Source organism: Pan troglodytes, chromosome 10 (genome assembly GCF_028858775.2).
Source record: "Pan troglodytes isolate AG18354 chromosome 10, NHGRI_mPanTro3-v2.0_pri, whole genome shotgun sequence".
NCBI lineage: Eukaryota > Metazoa > Chordata > Mammalia > Primates > Hominidae > Pan > Pan troglodytes.
In genome coordinates, this window is record NC_072408.2 from 86,628,852 (window position 1) to 86,647,367 (window position 18,516).

At 38.2% G+C, this 18,516-nt stretch overlaps 1 protein-coding gene across 14 annotated transcripts in view; it reads right to left on the reverse strand.

The window, feature by feature from the left end:
• The window catches only part of PPP1R12A (protein phosphatase 1 regulatory subunit 12A), a 161,426-nt gene that overhangs the window by 59,323 nt on the left and 83,587 nt on the right, over positions 1-18,516 (reverse strand). For all 14 annotated transcript variants that reach the window (XM_001163581.6, XM_009425902.5, XM_016923913.4 and 11 more), the window contains exon 3: positions 12,258-12,376. In XM_001163581.6, the coding sequence (XP_001163581.2) occupies positions 12,258-12,376 (119 nt within the window). The remainder of the gene's footprint in view (positions 1-12,257; positions 12,377-18,516) is intronic.

Consider the following 18,516-nt stretch of genomic DNA (forward strand, 5'->3'; position numbering starts at 1 on the left):
TTCATAATTTTAGTAAGTTATATAAATGTTCATTCATTTAAAAGCACTTACTCTAAGCACTACCCTAGGTTGAGGTGACAAAAGTGGAAAGAGGCCAGGCGAGGTGGCTCACACCTATAATCCCAGCTACTTGGGAGGCTGATGTGGAAGGATCGCTTGAGCCAGGAGGTCAAGGCTGCAGCGAGCCATGATCATGCCACTGCATTACAGCCTGGGTGAGAGCAACACCCTGTCTCAAAAAACAAACAAAAAAAGGGAAGAATACAAAAATGAATAGGACCCTCTAATTCCTACCTTCAAAGAGCTCAACACCTTGGAAAAAAAATTAAAGAAAGATACTCTTGAAATTCCTGAATGATTTCATCTGGTCTTATGGCTTTGACTACTTGCTATTTAATAAACAACACACACCGCAATGCATTTACAATCTGCCTTACTCCACAAGTCTATAGGCCTTTTTATCTTTTATCCCCACTGTCTGGTAGAATACCTGATACAAAGCAAAGGGAGATCAGAGCCAGGTGCGTTGGCTCACACTTGTAATTCAAGCACTTTGAGAGGGTGAGATGGGCAGATCATTTGAGGTCAGCAGTTCAAGACCAGCCTGGCCAACATGGTGAAACCCCGTCTCTACTAAAAATACAAAAAAAAAAAAAAAAAAAAAAATTAGCCAGGCATAGTGGCAGGTGCCTGTAGTCCCAGCTACTTGGGAGGCTGAGTCAGGAGAACTACTTAAGCCCAGGAGATGGAGGATGCAGTAAGCCAAGATCACGCCACTGCACTCCAGCCTGGGCAACGGAGTGAGACTTTGCCTCAAAGAAAAGGGGAAAAAAAAAAAGCAAAGTACAGGGAGATCAGTAAATGTTCACTAAATGAACAATGAATGAACAAATATAAAACAAGAACACACACACACACATTTCCTCAGCTAAGATTCTCCTATAATCCATATCCATGTATACAACTGTTTGGACAAGATTTTTCATTCATCCATCCATACATTTAATATATACTGAGCACCTACTATTTTGCCAGGTACATTGTTAGATGCTACAGGTATAGATGTGAACTTATGATATGGCAGAAGATGATTCATTTGTGAAGAAAAATAAAGCAAGGAAAGGAAACAGAAAGGGTAATGAGAAGGGGTGTTATTTTATATAGGTTGGTAAAACATAGCTTCTTTGATGACATTACAACAAGAAATAAAGTGAGTGACAGCCATACTACTGGGAAAACATTCCAGGCAGAGGGAAGTACCAGTAGGCCCTAAAGTGGGAGCCTGCTAGGAATGTTCTGTTTAGAAGGACAGGGTCTCTACAGAGTAGTAAGGACAATGAGCGTGGTGACATGATCTGACTTAAGAGGATCACTTAGGATGAAAAGTTGAGTAGATACTGAGATACCCACTTGGAGGCTACTGCAATAATCTAGGCAAGCAATTATGGTAACTTGAACAAGGGTGGTAGCAGTGCAGACAGTAAAGTGGTTGAATTCTGGGTTTTTCAAGGCTTACCAAGAGAATTTGCTGTTAGTTTGGATACAGAAGAAAAAGAGAGGTCGAGAATCAATCAGAGGTTTTCAGTCTGAGCAACTGAAAAAATTAAAGCTTCAATTTCGGAAATGTGAAGTTTAAGATGCCTAACAAATATCTAGTCACAGATATCAAGTAATCAGTTGCATATCTAAGCCTGTAGGAGAGAGAACTAGGGAAATAATAAAATAATATGCCATGGGCATCTCAAACTCAATGCTAAAATCTTAACCAAATTTTTCCCCAACCATTCTATTTGCTGCCTGTCTTGTTTTCCTACACTAAGTGCCCTCAATTACCTAGCAACCTGAAAGTCATCTGAATTTCTCCCTTTACCTTACTCTCACCCCATCTGTGATTGTTAATTGTGTCAACTTAACTGGATTGAGAGATTCCTAGATGGCTGGTGAAGCACTGTCCCTGGGTGCAGTTGAGGGTGTTTCCAGAGGAAAGTGACATGGGAGTCAGTGGCCTGGGAGAGGAAGACCCATCCTCAATGTGCACAGGCACAATCCAATCACCTGGGAGAAATGGGCTGAAAAAGGAGGATTTGCTCTTTCTGCTTGCTCTCTCCCTTCAGGAGGAGGATACCTTTTTTCCTCCTGCTTTTGGATATCAGACTACAGGTTCTTCAACTTTTGGACTCTGGGACTTGCACCAATGGCTCCTTGGGGAGCTGTCAGGCCTGACAGGCACTGCAGTGTCAGTTTCCCAGCTTCTAGGGCTTTGAACTTGGACTGAAACACGCTACTGGCTTTGAGCCAGCCAGATTACCAGCTTCTCTGGTTCTTCATTTTGCAGGTGACCTATTGTGGGACTTTGCAGTGATTCTGTGTCAGTTGCTCCTAATAAATCCCCTTCCATATATCCTACAGGTTCTGTCTCTATGGAGAAGCCTGACTAATACACCATCCTATTAGTTACCAGATTTGGAGTTGCCACTTCTAGACTGTCTTCTAAATGGCCCCTATCACTATCCTAGTTCATAGCTTATGTCTCACACTTTGACTACTGCTACCAGCCCTTAACTCATTCCGTCTTTAGTCCCTTCTAATTCATCCCTCAATCTACTGCTGGACTGGAAAAAATAAAATATGATGTCATTGCTTTATATAAAATTTGTCAATGGCTGCTTCTGTAAGACAAAGCTCAAGCTCTTTAGTATACAAGACAAAGCCTTTTATGACTTGGTCTCAGTGCATTTTTAACTTCATCTATAGTCTTTCTCCCTTACCATCATCTAGTGTTCTAACCATCTAGACCTCCACATAGGTCCCCAAGTACATCATGGTCTCTGCTGTCATGCCAGCTACTATCCTCTACCTGAACTGTATTTTTATTTTGCCTGCTTATTAGCAAATTACCATTTTTTCCAAGACAACTAAACTGCTGATTACTCAACTGAAGCTCAGCTTTTAAAAAGCAGACAATAATTCAGAAATATTTTTAAAACTCCAAGATTACACATGTATAGAAAAAGTCATCTTCAAACTAGAGATTATAACATCTCATTACTGCATTTGAAGGCAACTTGCAACAAGATTTTCCAAATAGACCTTATGAAGACAATAAATTGTACTATATATGGAATGAACACAACCTATTATAATTTTTATAAAAATCAAATGCCACCATTTCTATAGTAAAGCAGTTTTACTTGTATCAAAAATTTCCCACCAAAAGATAATCAGCCCATTTAAGATATGCCTAATGTTAATAACCTTTCTATTAAGTGATTTATCTTAGATTTGCTTTTTTAATGTTACTCTCTTACTGTCTTTTAAAACAGGTAGCTTTTTATTATTTTTATCCCTCCTTTCATTACAATCTTAAACATTCTGATTTTTATTGTCTTTTACTATTCTGTTTCCTTTGAACTTCAAGTTAAAAAAAACCTACTTCTTTTATATTTATCTAATTTCATGCTAACTTTATCTAATGACAAAGCAATTACCCTCTTTAGCTTCCAAATTGTGCTCACATCTGATTCACACATAAAAACAATCCAAGTGTAAAGTTAACGTGAAGGGCAATTCCTTATGTTTAAGAAAATTAAATTAGAAAAGAAAAACCTTTCTCTTGTTCTTAAATTTTTAAAATACTACCGATTAGAGTATGTAGACCGTGCTTAGCTCATCAAAAACTTGAAGGAAAAAAAATCTAATTGTACTATGTATTAGGAGACCTGCTTTCTAATTTCAGTGCTTTGACTAACTAGCCAGTGATCCTGAGAAAGCCATAGCTTCTTTGGATATTAGTAAGATAAGTTAAGAAAACAGATACTGAACCGAGACTGGCTGGATTTGAATCTCTGATCCACCACTTACTAGCTGTACTACCTCAGGGTAGACAATCTATGCTACGCTCTGGTTTCATTTGTAAGATGGGAGTGATGCCAGTATCTATCCCATATGGTTGTTCTGAAAACTAAATTAATTAATACATATAAAGTGTTTAGATCAGGGATAAACACTAAGGTGTTAATTATCATTATCAGTTTGAAAAGTCTATGATTCTGCTTCTTTTCTTGATTTCTGTTTTAAAAGAAAAAAAATCTTATAATGCATTTAACTGGTCCTTAACCCACCTACTATAATTGCAAGGTTTTTAAACAATGAAAATAGTATATAATAAAACTAAAGTGGGTATAACAAAGTGATTAGACTAACATCTGTCACTATGATTTAAGAGCAGTAAATATTAAAATATAACCAAATTTCTTAGATTAAAATAAATAAAATTAGATTGGAATTTAGTCAGCAACAGATTCAAAAATCAATGTGTCCCTAGATAAATAAAGAAAATAATTACAGCTACTGTTCAATTATTACTACTTTCAAAGGCAATTTATTTAAGCATAACTAGTTACTGATCAAATGTACTAGAATAAGAAAAGCCAAAAGAATGATTAAAAAACTTAAAAATATTAAACAATAATTTTCATACCTAGATAATTTGAGAAATGTTACCACTACTAATGATATGGTTTGGCTGTGTTCTCACCCAAATCTCATCTTGAATTGTAGTTCCCATAATCCCTACATGTGGTGGGAAGGACCCAGTGGGAGGTAACTAAATCATGGGGACGATTACTCCTATGCTACTGTTCTTGTGATAGTGAGTGAGTTCTCACAAGATCTTATGGTTTAAGAGGCTTTTTCCTCTTTGTTCGGCATGTCTCTCTCCAGCCGCCATGTGAAGAAGGACGTGTTTGCTTCTCCTTCCACTATGATTGTGCTTCCCCTTCCACTATGATTGTAAGTTTCCTGAGGACCCCCAGCCATGTGGAACTGTGAGTCAAACCTCTTTCCTTTATAAATTACCCACTCTCGGGTACTTTTTCATAGCAGCATGAGAATGGACTAATACAGTAATTTGGTATCGGGTAGTGGGGCACAGTTGTAAAGATACCCAAAAAATGTGGAAGCAATTTTGAAACTGGGTAACAGGCAGAGGCTGGAACAGTTTAGAGGGCTCAGAGGAAGACAGGAAGATGTAGCAAAGTTTGGAACTTCCTAGAGACTTACTGAATGGCTTTGACCAAAATGCTGATAGTGATATGGACAATGAAGTCTAGGCTGAGTTGGTCTCAGATGGAGATGAGAAACTTGTTGGGTACTAAAGCAAAGGTCACTCTTGTTATGCTTTGGCAAAGAGACCAGTGGCATTCTGCCCCTGCCCTAGAGATCTGTGGAACTCTGAACTTGAGGGAGGTAATTTAGGGTATCTGATGAAAGAAATTTCTAAGCAGCAAAGTGTTCAAAAGGAAGCAGCGCAAAGAAGTATGAAAAATTTGCAGCCTGATAATGTGAAAGAAAACCCGATTTTCTGGGGAGAAATTCAAGCTGGCTGCAGAAATTTGCATAAGTAACGAGTAACCAAATGTTAATTGCCAAGACAAAGGGGAAAAGGTCCCCAGGGCATGTCAAAGACTTTCAAGGCAGCCCTTCCCATCACAGGCCTGGAGGCCTGGGAGGGAAAAATGGTTTCATGGGCCGGGTCCAGGGCCCCCTTGCTGTGTGCAGCCTTGGGACTTGGTGCCCTGTGTCCCAGCTACTCCAGCCCTGGCTAAAAGGGGCCAATGTACAGCTCAGGCCATCGCTTCAGAGGATGCAAGCCCCAAGCCTTTGTGGCTTCCATGTGGTGTTGGGACTATGGGTGTGCAGAAGTCAAGAACTGAGGTTTGGGAAGCTCTGCCTAGATTTCAGAGGATGTATGGAAAGGCCTGGATGTCCAGGCAGAAGTCTGCTGCAGAGGTAAAGCCCTCATGGAGAACTTCTGCTAGGGCAGCGTGGAAGGGAAATGTGAGGTCAGAGACCCCACATAGAATCCCCACTGGGGTACTGCCTAGTGCAGCCATGAGAAGAGGGCCACCGTCTTCCAGACCCCAGAATGACAGATCCACTAACACCTTGCACTGTGTGCCTAGAAAAGCCAGAGACACTCAACACTGGCCCATGAAAGAAGCCAGGAGTGGGGCTGTACCCTGCAAAGCTACAGAGGCAGAGCTGTCCAAGGCTGTGGGAGCCCACCTCTTACATCAGCATGACCTGGATGTGAGACATGAAGTCAAAGGACATCATTTTGGAACTTTAATGTTTAATAACAGCCCTATTGGATTTCAGACTTCCATGGGGCTTATAGCCTCTTTGTTTGGGCCAATTTCTCCCATCTGGAACAGGTATATTCACCCAATGCCTGTACCCCCACTGTGTCTAGGAAGTAATTAACTTGCTTTCGATTTTACAGGCTCACAGGCAGAAGGGACTTACCTTGCCTCAGATGAGACTTTGGACTTGGACTTTTGGGTTAATGTTGGAATGAGTTAAGACTCTGGGGGACTGTTGGGAAGGTATGATTGTGTTTTGAAATGTGAGGACATGAGATTTGGAAGGGGCCAGGAGTGGGATGATATGATTTGTCTGTTTCCCACCCAAATCTCATCTTGAATTGTAGTTCCCACAATCCCCACAAGTCATGGGAGGGACTCCGTGTGAGGTAACTGAATCATGGGGGCAGTTACCCCCAGTGCTGCTGTTCTTGTGATAGTGAGTGAGTTCCCACGAGATCTGATGGTTTTAAAAGGGTCTTTGCTTGGCACTTCTCTCTTCTGCCACCGTGTGAAGAAGGATATGTTTGCCTTCCCATCTGTCATGACTGCATGATTGTAAGTTTCCTGATGTGTTTGCTTTCTCTTCTGTCATGACTGCATGACTGTAAGTTTCCTGAGGCCTCCCCAGCCCTGTGGAACTATAAGTCAATTAAACCTCTTTCCTTTACAAATTACCCAGTCTTGGGTATTTCTTCATAGCATCATGAGAATGGACTAATACAACTAGAGATATATTTAGGGTGCTTTTTTATAATTATTAAAATCTGTTAGAGATGCCCCTATACTTTTGTTTCTTTGGAATTAAGATATGCTATATAAATTTATGCATTCCCATTATATGTATCAAATGAACATCATGAAGTATTTTCTAGGGAGACATTTTAAATAAAATGCAGTACGGTACAGTGGTACAGAATGTGGGCTCAAGATATCTGTCTTACTGTTTAGGACAGACCTATAGCACTACCACTTCCTACCTGTATGATCTTGGGTAAATCACTAAGCCTCAATTTTCTCATCTGGAAATGGGGTAACAGTAGTATAAACCTCACAGAATTGCTATGAGGATGAAATGAAGAAATGCATGTGAAGCTCTTGGCTCAATGCCTGGCATATAATAAGCATTTAATAACAGTTAGCTATTGTCATTACTACTATTATCAGTGTTAGCACTTAGCTTTTCGTCTCCAGGGTCATCTCATCTACTAGTTTCCAGAATTCCCCCTCCTTATGGTTCTCCTAGATTTACTTTTCACATCTTTACATACCCTAAGTTCTGACAATGCACCAACCACTGTCATCTAGATGTCCTTTAGTACTACAAACCCAATATATACTCATGTAGTCCCTCAGTCTGGTTCTGTCTCATCTCACACTTTCCTACATGAACTCATCTAATCATCACTTCTTCAACTGGAAACTTTAGTAAGTTAGGCTTAATTCTTCCTTCATATCTGCATTCAATTCTTTACCAAACTGTTCTAATTTTACTTCAATATTTCCTCAAGACAGCCTTGTTCTTCATTTCAAGTGTGACAGGTTTTGGCTCTTATGATCTTTCACCTGGACTAATTTGAGAATCTTCTTCAAGGAATGCGTGTCACCATATATCCTACATTCTATTTCATCCTCCAAGTTGCCATCAGCTTTATACTAAAAACCAAATCCAATCAAATTAATTTATTGCTTGGAGATATTTGTTCCATCTATCCAATGTCTACAAAAATAGATATCCTTCACTATCTGGCTCTGACCTATCTTTTCAGGCCTCATCTCCTACAAATCCCACCCTGACTTTGCATCTCAATTCCAGTCCCAATGAATGTGTCTGTCTTCCAGTCCACATATGCTATGTATGTCTCCAATTCCTTTTTATTTAAAAAAAAAAAAAAAAGAGAGAGAGACAAGGTCTCACTCTGTTGTCCAGGCTGGAGTGCAGTGATGCAATCGTAGCTCACAGTAACCTTGTACTCCTGGCCTCAAGCAAGCCTCTCATCTCAGCCCCCCAAAGCAATGGAATTATAGGCAAGAGCCACTGTGCTTGGCCTTCCAACTCCTTTTCTTTCACATTTTGATACCCTGCCTTTTCTGTCCACCAGTTCCTTTCTTTGCCAAGCCAACTCCCTCTAAATGTCATCACTCTGAAACCTTTCCTCACTACAGCTTTTTCTATTCTCTCACAACATTCTGTTCCTATATATTTTAATACATAGCACACTGTATTGTGAAGCTCTCTTCATTTGACACTTCTGCTAGACTGTGAAATCCTTAAGAAGGATTGTCTTGCTTTTTTTATTGTTAACACCCAGCACATAGAACATTTGCTGGCACATTAATCAGTACTAAATGAATCATTAAAACTAAAATCAGCCCTGCTTACAGTTACGCTAGCAATTTCCCTTATACAGAAGGAAACCAAATGCAAGAAATTTTCAGTACAACTCCATGCCTTTTCTAGTTTATAACAATTGCTAATATCAGATAAAAAATAGGAGCCTTAAATGTTTACTTTAAAGAATTACCATTGTTTGACAGGAAACTGTTATCTGAGCACTCATCACAGCAAAATGGGCAGGGAAGTTCTTGCTAGGTTGTGATGCTTTATACTTATTCTTTAGTTTACTCAATTCTAGAAGATCCTATGACTCTAAAACACTTGTCTAGAACATGGCTGTTGAAAGCTCTTCTCTGTGCTTATTCAGGCTCCAGTTTATAACCACTTTTCTATTGCATTTCTTGTTTTTTTTAGGCTCTAGTTATCTTTAATCACTTTTTATAACACCTCAATTCTATTTTAGGTATTTATTTTCTCGGTTTTCATGCTTAAGATAGTTTTTTTTTAAACAAACCCACAGTTGGCTAGATGCGGTCGCTCATGCCTATAATATCAGAACTTTGGGAGGCCAAGATAGGTGGACTGCTTGAGTTCAGTAGTTCAAGATCAGCCTGACCAACACAGTAAAACCCCATCTCTACTTAAAATACAAAAATTAGCCAGGTGAGGTGGCATGCGCCTACAGTCCCAGCTCCTCAAGAGGCTAAGGTGGGAGGATCGCTACAGTCTGGGAGGTTGAGGCTGTAGTGAGCCATGATTGTGTCACTGCACTCCAGTCTGTCTCAAAACAAACGAAAACAAAACAAAACAAACCCGCAGTCATTAGGAATTTTCCTAATCCCAAGGAATAAAAATCTCCTTTCATGGAATTTATTTACCTTCTATTCCTTTCTAATCCTTAGTTTCTATTTTCTGATGAAGCACATTTCAGCAGGAGTCGGCCCTCTACATCAATATTTCATACCATTCCTCTATCGTTTGACCTCAGTAAAACACAGCTCTAATAATACCTGTTTGATCACTGCCTAATGGACTATAACAAAAATCACATGTGGCACTGTGTGTGTGTGTGTGTGTGTGTGTGTGTGTGTGTGTCAGTCCTGCCCAAAGGTACTGCAGAAGTAATCACACATACATAAATTTTTAATTGTAGTAAAATAAACATAAAAATAAAATTTACCATCTTAACTTTCTTTGTTGTTTTCAGAAAGGGTCTCACTCTGTCACCCAGGCTGGAGCACGGTGATGTGATCAGATCACTGCAGCCTGGAACACACGAGCTAAAGCAATCCTCCCCCCTTAGCTGGGATTACAGGTCTTAACTATTTTTAAGTGTACAGTTCTTAAGTACATTCACATTGTTGTGTAACATATCTACATAGCTTTTTTCATCTTGCAAAAGAAAAACTCTGCCATTAAAAAACAACTCCCTTTTCTCCCCTCCTTCCAGCCCCTGGCAGCCATCATTCTATTTTCTCTATGAATTTGACTATTCTAGGTACCTCATATATGTAGAATCATTTGTTTTTGGTTTTTTTTGATCACTGGCTTATGTCACTTACCGTAAAGTCCTCCATGCTGTAGCATATGTTTGATTTCCTTCCTTAAGGCTGAATAATATTTCACTGTATATATATTCCACATTTTGTTTATTTATTCATCCATCAATGGACACTTGGTTTGCTTTCATCTTTTGGCTAATATGAATAATTTGTACACCCATGTTTGTACAAATTATTCAATTTCAAAGAGTTGAGTTGTTTTAAATTCTTTTGGGTAGGCTGGGAGTGCTGGCTCATGCCTGTAATCCCAGCACTTTGGGAGGCCCAGGCAGGAGGATCACCAGAGGTCAGGAGGTGGAGACCAGCCTGGCCAACACGGTAAAACCCCCAAAAATACAAAAATATTAGCCAGGCACGGTGGCAGGCGCCTGTAATCCCAGCTACTCGGGAGGCTGAGGCAAGGAGAATCACTTGAACCCAAGAGGCAGAGGTTGCAGTGAACCCAGACTGCAAAGGTTGCAGCGAACCCAGATTACGCCACTGCACTCCAGCCTGGGTGACACAGCAAGACTCTGTCTCAAAAAATATATATATATATAGATAGATAGATAGATACAGATATATAGATAGATAGATAGATATAGATATATGGTAAATTTCTAGAAAAGGAGTTGCTGGATCTTTTTTTTTTTTTTTTTAGACGGAGTCTCACTCTGTTGCCAAGGCTGGAGTGCAGTGGTGCAATCTCAGCTTACTGCGACCTCCGCCTCCCGGGTTCAAGCAATTCTCCTGCCTCAGCCTTCTGAGTAGCTGGGATTACAGGCGCCCACCACCACGCCCAGCTAATTTTTGTATTTTTAGTAGAGACAGGGTTTCACCATGTTGGTCAGGCTGGTCTCAAGCTCCTGACCTCGTGATCCGCCTGCCTTGGCCTCCCAAAGTGCTGGGATTACAGGCATGAGCCACTGCTGCCAAGCTGGATCATATTTTATATATACATACATATATATACACACACACAGCTTTATTAAGATCTAATTCACAGCATTTACATAGCATTTAAAGTGTAGAATTCAATGTTTTTTTTTAGTAAATGTGAGGAGTGGTGTAACCATCATCACAATCAACTTTAGAATACTCATCACTCTTGAGTAATGAAACTCTGTGCCCATTAGCAATCACTGTTATCTATAAATGAACACCTCCCAAATTTACATATCCATTTTGTAACTGCAGACTCACATATTCAACAGTTTGGATATCTAACACGCAAAACAAATTTAACATGCCTGAAAATGAAGCCCTAATATTTCCCTATAAAACCTACTCTTCTTACAATCTTCACATCTCAGATAGGAACTTCATCCATCCATTTGTTCAAACCAAAAATCTTAGAATCTTCTTTTTTTCACACCTTCTAGCTAATGACTCAATAATCCTCTTGGCCAAACCTTCAAAATATATCCATAATCCAATCTCTTCTCATCACTTCATCTACTACCAGTCAAAAATAAATCACTTTATTTTGTCTGGATTATGGCAGTTATTTCCTAACCCTTCTCCTACTTCTGTCCTTGTCTTCCTACAATCTATTTTCAACACAAGAGCCAGAGAGATCCTTTCTAAAAGTATAACAAATCATGTCAATCCTCTGCCTCAATCCCTCCATTGGCTTCCTATTTCACTCAGGTTAAAAGCCAAAGTCTTCCCAATGGCTCACAAGGCCTTAGGTGATATGACCTCCTGCTACTTCTGTGACCTCATCTCCTTCCTGCCTCTTCCTCTGCTCTGCCTCTAGCTGCTTCTCTGCATATACAAGACACCCTCCCATTCTTGTATTCATTGCTCCCCTTGTCTGGAATGCTCTTTCCCCAGATCAACATGACTCATTCCCTCATTGTATTCACATCTCAGCTTAAATGATCCCTTATCAGTGAGCCTTCTTGACCACACTACTTAACTTTGCAATGTGCCACTTACCCTGTGCACTTTCTATCCCCTTTGCCTGCTTTATTTTGCTCCAAAACTTTTACTTCCACATACTTTTATGCCTGATCCTGCTGCTTCTAAGATTTCTTTTAACTTTAAAAATACTTAAAAGATAGAGTGGAGAATATTTTAGAAAACAGAAACATACTGTACTATTGTTTTGCAAGCTGAATTCATTTTTTTCATGAAATTATGATTGTCCTTCAATGTCAACAAATATTTTTGCTGGAAAAGTATCATATTCTTTCTAAAACATTTTTCCATTTAGGTTGCTTTTTATTTTACCTTGCCGATTAACTTCATTTTGAAGTAGCTCTTCCATTGCCTCCTCCTCCGCAATATCTAAAGGTGTATCTCCTTCACTGTTGACAGCCCCTACATGTGCTCCTTGACCAATCAAAAACCTGTAAAACCAAAGGAAAAACAGTTAAGCAAAAGATATTATCATTGAAATAAAACTAAGTGCATAACCAATGAGGAAAGTTCCTATATAAAGCAGCAATAAAGGGCAGTATATACATTATTTAAATTTTTAAAAACTATCAGGCCAGGCGCAGTGGCTCACGCCTGTAATCCCAGCACTTTGGGAGGCCAAGGCAGGCGGATCACGAGGTCAGATCAAGACCATCCTAACACGGTGAAACCCTGTCTCTACTAAAAATACAAAAAATTAGCCGGGCGTGGTGGTGGGCGCCTGTAGTCCCAGCTACTCAGGAGGCTGAGGCAGGAGAATGGCGAGAACCCGGGAGGTGGAGCTTGCAGTGAGCTGAGATCAAGCCAAAAAAACAAAAAACAAAACTATCTAGAGCATGTTTCTTTTTTAAATTTATATTTCCTAATTTTTCTATAATGTACACACGTTGCTTTACCAATACAAAAATTTTAATTTTTAATAATAATTAGAAAGTATTTCATAAAAATGCTAATTTTTAATAATAATTAGAAAGTCTCATAGGATCCACCTCCACTGAGACTTCTCATTATCTCCATATGGACTGGTTTCCTTACTGGTCTCTGTGCTCCCAATCTCATCCCACAAACAAGAGTTCTTAAGCTGGGGTTCATGGGTAAAATTCAGAAGGTTCATAAAAAATTCAATTAACACAGATACATTAAATTATTGCTTATCATTATTTTAAAATTAGTTATTAAACCCACCAATAGGTCTTTTTAATATTTTACTAAAGAAGCAGACAAGATAATTATACTACAAATATATTTTAAAATATTTTGATAAGTGCATTCCAATATAATTGGCTTCTGTGTACTCTGTATTTTATTTTAAGCATCCAAAACACAATTCTAAGAAAGTATCTATAGGCTTCATCAAACCTGCCAAAGGTATTCAGATACAAAAAGGTTATTTATCTATTTAATCATGTCAACAGCACATCTCCCAGAGTCATCTACTGAACGATGTAACTAACCATCTATTACCCAAGTCAATTTCTTTTTTCTCTCTTTTTGTTTTTTTTGAGACAGAGTCTCGCTTTGTCACCCAGGCTGGAGTGCAGCGGCGTGATCTCTGCTCACGGCAAGCTCCACCTCCCGGGTTCATGCCATTCTCCTGCCTCAGCCTCCCCAGTAGCTGGGACTACAGGCACCCGCCACTGCGCGTGGCTCATTTTTTTTTTTTTTTTTTTGTATTCTTAGTAGAGACGAGGTTTCACCGTGGTCTCAATCTCCTGACCTCGTGATCCGCCTGCCTCGGCCTCCCAAAGTGCTGGGATTACAGGAGTGAGCCACCATGCCCAGCCTACCCAAGTCAAGTTCTAACTTAAAAAATTTTTCGATGGCTCTACCATGCTAGGAGAAAAGATAATGTACAGCCCTCACTGATCTGGCCTTGTCTTCTTTTTCAGCCTCCTCCTTCTTCCGGCATCACACTTTAGGCACCAACAATATAGAACTACTTGTAGTTCTAAATTAAACCATTTGATTTGGGTATCCCTGGTTTTATTTTTCCATATATAAAGAATAGGTCTTTTTCTTTATGTTCCTAACAATTTAGCTCCTTCATACTTCGACTATATAAAAATATTCTAATTATAAAATAGTTTTTTAAAAAAGTACACGTCCACAGAGGGAAAAAAGAACTCCTTTATTCCTCTCCTACTATTATGTTCCCTCCCCCAGAGATAAACACTATCAACAGTAGGGCAAAAATCTTTCCAGTACCTCTGCCATAAATTTATATGTGTGTAAACATATATACACCATCACTTTTGGGGTTCTTTTTGTAAAGCACAAATTAATGAGATTATTCTAAATGAAGTATAATGTAACTCTTCCCTTCTAACACCTGAAAAATATTCCATAGTATGTCTGGTTCATACCTTCATTTAATATTATTCTCTTAATAGATGTGCACTTAAATAGACAGTTGAAATTAACAATCTTTAAAAAATTTTCCCAACATCATGAAGATAAAACATGTTGTCATTGCTTTAATTTGTATTTCTTGATTACACATGAGACTGAAAATATTTAGATATATTTACTGGCACTTGTATTTCTCCTTTTATGAACTGCTTATGTACATTCTTTGCTGGTATTTCAAACGTATTCATTAATTCAACCAATATTTATGGAGTGTCTAGTATGCATCTGGCACTATGTTACATACCAGGAATATAAAGGTAAACAAAAAGAAACACAGAATTTCCCTTCAAAAAGTTTATAGTCTAGTAAGACAGTCAGATTAAATACACAAATAAATGTAAAGCTGTGGTAGGTCCTGTAACAGAATTAGGTAGTGTCTAGGATTAATAGGAAAAATGGATTTAGTGAAGTCAGAAAAGGATTCTCTGATGATTATGTAGGTGCTAACAAAAGAGAACAGAAGGGCAATGTGCTGTAGGTGAGAAGGAACAAAATAAAGTCCTGTGATAGGAAGTATATACAGCCAGGTGGAGGCCCAGTTCATTTTCCTTAGAATAAATGAAATAATTGATCAATCTCTATATCTTTTACACACACACACACCCTCCCTCTAACAGTGGGTACCTCTAAGAGATAGAGGAAGAGAGATTTGTATTGGTTGTTTTGTGTGTTAACCAAGTTTTCTGTAATAAGTTTGTTCTGGACATGTGTATCTGATCACAAAAATGGCTACTGTATCATTTTGTAGTTTCATGTTTTAAATTTAAAAATATGCTGTAAAAGTTTTATCATCTTTATGGAAATTCTACAAACAGAAGTTAGACTTGAGGTAATTTTTCCTGTTTTCATAGTTTTGAAAATGTATATAAAACTAAAAAGAATATTTCCTCATATACTACAAATAAATAAATGAGTCTAAAGCAGAAAGGTAAGATATAGTGGAGTCTTGCTGTGCTATGCTCTAAGAGAATATGTAATTATTCTCCTAGGCAAAATTCCAAACAATTAGGAATATTTACATAAAAATACATCTATTCTGCTTGGGTATCACAAATCATTCAAAGGATACAAAGATTGAGAATAAAAGGAATATCTCAGACTAGCTGCAGCTTGAAGTACAGGAAGCAGAGTTTCAAGGAAATACCAGGTCAAAGCCAAATACGGACAATACAGAATTTATATAAACAGGAAGGATGTTAAGAGAAACTAACAGAGTGAAGTACCAAAACTGCTGGCAGGAAGCAGGGCCCAAAGCAATCCTTGAGCCAAAAGATTACGTATGTGTATATGTACATATGTATGTATATATTTATGCATGCAAACACACAATTCACAAACTTCTCCTGCACTCTAGAACTATTACTTGCAAATGTAAATGTTACAAAGGCACATTTGAAATAATAATAATAAATAATAATAAACAAAATCTCACGGACTGATTAATCCTATGGTGGATTAATTCTTATCTACCATAAATAGTCTCCAAAAGCAATTCAAAGGTTGGATGGGTGAAAAAAGCAGAAACTTTTATGCTCTGCAGACTTCGGGTTCAGTTCCCACCTCTGCCTGTTGACACCTGCGTGACATTCAAAGATATAGTTGAGTATAATACACTGTAGTTATATATTATTTAGTTATAAGTTATATATATATAACTTAACTAAAATCTAATTTATAAAATAACTTTACAGGGCAATGTGGTTTAAATGAGTTAAAAATAAAATTAAAGTACTATCTGTTGTCATATGCAAAATTATCACATTTAGAAAGCAATGTTTCACTTTGGTAGGCCAAGGTGGGCAGATCATCTGAGGTCAGAAGTTCGAGACCAGCCTGGCCAACATAGCAAAACCCCAACTCTACTAAAAAAATACAAAAAAATTAGCTGGGTGTGGTGGCGCACACCTGTAATCCCAGCTACTTGGAGGCTAAGACAGAAGAATCGCTTGAACCCAGAAGGCAGAGGTTGTAGTGAGCCGAGATTGTGCCACTGCATTCCAGTCTGGGTGACAGGGCTAGACTCCATTTCAAAGGGGGAAGAAAAAAAAGAAAGAAAGCAATGCTTAAGATAATGTTAAACAAACTACAGGCTATCTGGAATATGAAAATTTCACTTTGAAAGACCCTGGAGATATTGAAAACAGACATCTAGATTTCCTTCAGAACAAAAGCTGGGGTATTAGAAGCTACTTGTGCGGCTATTAATTAGGAAAAATATGCCATAGCTATTCTAAGATTCCTTGGAAAGAAAACAAACAAACAAACAAACAAACAAACAGATTTTCACACAGGTGTTCCAAACTGAAAGTTAGACGACTGGGCTACTTTTCAAATGAACAACCGTATTGAGTGCTTCAGGGTAAAGAAAATCAGGCCTATATTTTCTTAACAATACTTAGTAATTTCCTTAAGCAAATCAAAGGTAGTCAACATAAGAGATGCCACCTAGTACAGGATGAAATTCTTTTTGATCTTTATTTTTGAAGAGACAGTCTCATTCTGTTGCCCAGGCTAGAATGCAGCAGTGCAATCATAGTTCATTGTAACCTTGAACTCTTAGGCTCAAGCCATCCTAACTGCCTCGGCCTCCCTAGTTGCTAGGAATACAAGAACATACTACAACACTCAGCTAAATTAAAAAAAAAATTTTAGGGATGGGGTCTCCCTTTGTTGCCCAGGCTGGTCCCAAACTTCTGGCATTATGCAATCCTCCCACCTTGGGATTACAGGTGTGAGCCACCGGGCCCAACCATGAAATTCTTAACAAATTGTAGAAATGAAAAATGGTAATCTGGCAGATTTAATTGAGATTTATAATACTCTAGAAACTCTGATTTGATAATTTTAGATAGATAAATGAGTAAGCTTCCAAATCAAGACATGATCCAAAAGGATTTTTACAAAATTATTTATGGGCTAACTGGAAAATCTAACAAAAGGTATAAAGTTAACAAAGCTATTGGTTGCAATGTGAATATGGTATATTAGATAAACAGGTGAGATTCTGGGTTAACTGACTTTGGAAGACAAATTTTGATAGTCTCCACTGTCTTCTGAGTTTTGTCAAAAACCAAACCACAGAAGCAAATATTTAAGAAAAGGAAATAGCTATTTAAAAATTTTCATCCTTTAAGAAAAAATTTAAGAAAAACTTTGTCTTTAAACCAGAAGCTAATGAGAACTTAGTGAAGAGAGACAAAGAAAGCAATTATCAGCAAGAGCTAAATATATTTAGTGTCCAAATTTAATGTATATTTTCTTATTCAGTTGATATGGTTTGGCTCTATGTCCCCACCCAAATCTGATACTGAATTGCATTTCTTAGTGTTGCAGCTGGGGCCTGGTGGGAGGTGACTGGATCATGAGGGTGGTTTCTAATGGTTTAGCACCATCCTCTTAGTGCTGTCTTAGTGCTGACAGAGTTCTCACGAGATATGGCTGTTTGAAAGTGTGCAGCACCTCCCTCTTTGCTCTCTTTCTCTCTTCTTGCTGGCCATACAAAGATGTGCACACTTCCCCTTTGCCTTCTGCCATAATTCTAAGTTTCCTGAGGCTTCCCCTGCCATGCTTCCTGTACAGCCTATGGAACTGTGAGTCAATTAAACCTCTTTTCTTCATATATTACCCTGTCTCAGGTAGTTCTTCATAGCAGTGCGAGATTGGACTAATACATTATTGTAGAAAAAGTAGTATTAAAAAGTTATTTTAACCAATATACAAAGTTTTAAAAATCAGAAAGTCAGCAAAATAGCATTGTAATAGTTATATGCTTCTTGAAAATCTGAAAAAATTACTCAAAGCCATCCTAGGAGAAATTATGAAAATTAAACTATCTGAACTATTCAAAGATTAAGCAGAACATTACACTATTCAGAAATAAATGCTATTTTCATTAGCAAGTCTCTGAGCAACAAAATGCAAAATAGTAAATAATCTTATGATTATTTCTCATTAGTAGAAATGCACTTTCCCATTTTCTTTTGAAAGTTCTGTATCCCAATGAAAGATACTGTGTAACATTATGAATCCAAACAAAAGTTCTGACCTCAGACCTTTGAAAGTTTTCTTAAAAATAACAGTTCTTTTCTATCAGTACTTAATAAATGTGACATGTAGTCTCCATGATTTCTGATGAGAAATCTGCTGTCATTCAAACTATTTA